This window comes from Frankliniella occidentalis, unplaced genomic scaffold, assembly GCF_000697945.3.
Source record: "Frankliniella occidentalis isolate FOCC.00 unplaced genomic scaffold, Focc_3.1 Scaffold17, whole genome shotgun sequence".
NCBI classification, from domain to species: Eukaryota; Metazoa; Arthropoda; class Insecta; order Thysanoptera; family Thripidae; genus Frankliniella; species Frankliniella occidentalis.
This window is the reverse complement of record NW_026267147.1, coordinates 3,063,839-3,066,732: the sequence shown is the minus strand read 5'-3', so window position 1 is coordinate 3,066,732 and position 2,894 is coordinate 3,063,839. Positions and strand designations below refer to the sequence as shown.

Genomic DNA, 2,894 nt, shown 5'->3' with positions numbered 1-2,894 from the left:
TTTATTTTTATTTAAATACTGACTGCCACTCTTGGTATTAATATACTGGAGATATCTGGAGAAACTCCAGACACATCTTGTGGGAGTTTTCTTTGTAGAAAAATCAAGGTAGTACTTGGATGAATCAAACTACCACCTAAAATGCAGTACTGTAAATGTTTGATTTTTCAAAAAAAGATTGATATTGCGAATTGCTTCATGATTTCTGTGATTAATTAATTTATTTGTAACTTATTCTATGGACAATTGTGTCACTGTTCATCGCAATGCTTTACATGGAATGCTTGTTATTATTTTGAACTTCAACTTTAATGAAATAAATTTTGCAAGTTCAAAATTAAAATGAAGGAGGATATTTTTAAAGATACACAATAAATCAGAAAAACTACTATATATTTTGCAGGAAAACAGCAATTTGTTTACAGATAGATTAGCAGATGAAAAATGCTGTCAATAGCACTTGTTCTCTAAATGAGAAAAAAAAAAAAAAAATACTGACAGTATACTGAACTACTGTACTGACAAGATGAAGAGGATACATACAATGTTAGTAATCCAGTCTGAAGAACCTTTGGTTCAATATAATACTGGTGCTAAATGATTGTTATTATTAATAATACTGACAGAAAAACTGAATAAATTATTACGGGGACACAATGATACAGAACTTTGAAAGAAACGTTATTTACAAAAGAGTTCATGTTGGACTGTTTTAGTATGTGCACTTACATAAATGTAAACAACAGTACATTTATGTCAAGGATGATGTACCTTATTCAGCCCAAATGTGAACTTAGAAACAGAAAAAGAAGGATAAAGCAAAAGCTACAGCATCCCACCAAAACAAACAAAACAATTTTTATAAAAACTTCACATGAAGGAAGTGAATATAACATGCCAAGTCAAATCGATTTGCAGTGGTAATAAACTTTTTTTTACAAAACTGAATCCCTGAATTCATTGTGATTACGTAATGAAACCAGTCCTAACTCCTATGTCTTTGAGACTGCTGGAAGTTTGGTGCAGATACACATTTAGATTCAAATTCCTACAAACAAAAATGAAATTGATAACTCATTAGAGTACTTCATTCACAAACAATACAAACAAAATTTTAGAAAATTTAACCATGTAACAGGTCACTAGAATAAAAAACAAAATGCGACTTCTTTTCACATATGTACAAAGCTTAGAAAATGTTCATAATTGGCACCCAAGTTATTACCAGCAAAACATAGCATATGAAAGGAAAAAAAAATTATAACTTGACACTGACTGCATACAATTACAAATGTATGCAGAAACCAATGTAGAAATATATAGAACTATATAACAAGGACATTTGAGCATTATGATAACCACAATATATATTTTTCACTTTATAAAGAGAGAGAGCTAAGCCCACAACCTATATAAGGCAGTCAATGCTACTTCGCGTACTCATGCGATGAAGTCTACCATTACTTCTGTGAGATGGCTGCAATTTAGTGTCAGATAGTTCCTTCAGACTGCTCCTTGACTTTCTTAATGTACGAGCGGATTTGGATTTGGTAAGTTTCCTTTCCTTCACAGAATCCTTTTTGGAGCCCTTGGGTGATTTATTTTCCTGGTCTCCATTTTCAATATCAGGCTCTTGATCTCCAGCATCTACTTCAACATCAGAGTCATCCAAGAACACAGCACCATTTACAACCTACAGAAAATAATTAATTATAAGTACAGGTAACACATGGAGAAAACTTTTCTACACCAAAAATCTTTCATTACCTGAGTCAAACAATCAATCCAATGTTTTTTGACATGTTCATCTGTGGCCATCAAGCAAAGAGCAGAAGCCTTTGTCTTACTGCCAACATTAAAAGAAAGAGTGTCTTGAGCACGTTGTGTATTTTCAGAAGCACAATCTGTGACCTCTAAATGTTTAGCCGGAATAACAGGATAACAAGCATTGAGTTTGGTACCAGGCCTCATTGTCCTAGCTGCCACAAAACATGTGTCGAACAAGAAGCAGTGCAACTTCTGTGGAAAGAGAGAGCAAAATGATTAAACCACCAAAATTATAACAAATGTGAACACCATAATAGATAATAAGGAAGATGAACCCACCGCTCCACGCTTATCTCTGAGTACCCCAGAGCACTTCACACTGTTGGCTTTGTCAAGAAGACGTTTAGCACTTCGTAAAGCACCTGATGGGGTGCTAGGGGGAAAGTGTAACCGTTCAAGAGTCCGCTTGCACTCAGCAGAGCCAGTTGCCATATCTACCTGTCTCAGCAAAGAACTGAGAGCAGTAGATACATGAGGCAACACAAGTGCATCAACATGACTTGGAGGAGTCAACCGTAGAATTTCTGTGAGAAGAAGTGGATACTTCACAAGTCTCGAGCGTGGAACATCTGGAAAGATATGTGAGTTGTCAAAAAAACGTGATACACTGTAAAGTACAAAACTAGCAGTATTCTTATCCAGTTTCACCTAGGAAACTCCACAAATCCAACTTGCGACTGAAGGAGGATTCCAAGCAACGTCTGAGAAAATCCTGGAATCTTTTATTTGTAGCCTTTTTCTCATCAAGTAAGGCACGGGCCCAAACTTGATTTGAACAATAGCCAACATAGTGCTTTAGAGTTGGGATCCACGCAACCATTGTGTCACCTATAGCATGTGTGACCCCATTGGCATCCCTCAGAGCATGGAGTTGGACTTTCAACTGTCGATGAGCTGCTAATATAGGTCCTAAATCACCGAAGATACAATTTACTTCATCTTCAGTTAAAATTCGTAGATTTAAAAGAGAGTTGCGATATGTAGCCAGGAGCAGTTCCAAGTCTTCAACAACATTTTCCTCTCCAGCACACAACTCAAAAATTGCCTGGATTTGTAAGTTATAAAAA

General features: G+C 35.7%; 1 protein-coding gene across 1 annotated transcript; it reads right to left on the bottom strand.

Moving 5' to 3' along the window:
* Positions 1 to 376: 376 nt before the first annotated feature.
* On the bottom strand, positions 377 to 2,872 carry LOC113201795 (rho guanine nucleotide exchange factor 3-like; the record flags this gene model as incomplete). Its single annotated transcript, XM_052264230.1, is given in 4 exon segments — positions 377 to 1,693; positions 1,768 to 2,019; positions 2,107 to 2,396; positions 2,476 to 2,872. Coding segments are annotated over 4 exon segments (1,224 nt in total), but the record flags the coding sequence as incomplete, so codon positions are not given.
* Positions 2,873 to 2,894: the final 22 nt, after the last annotated feature.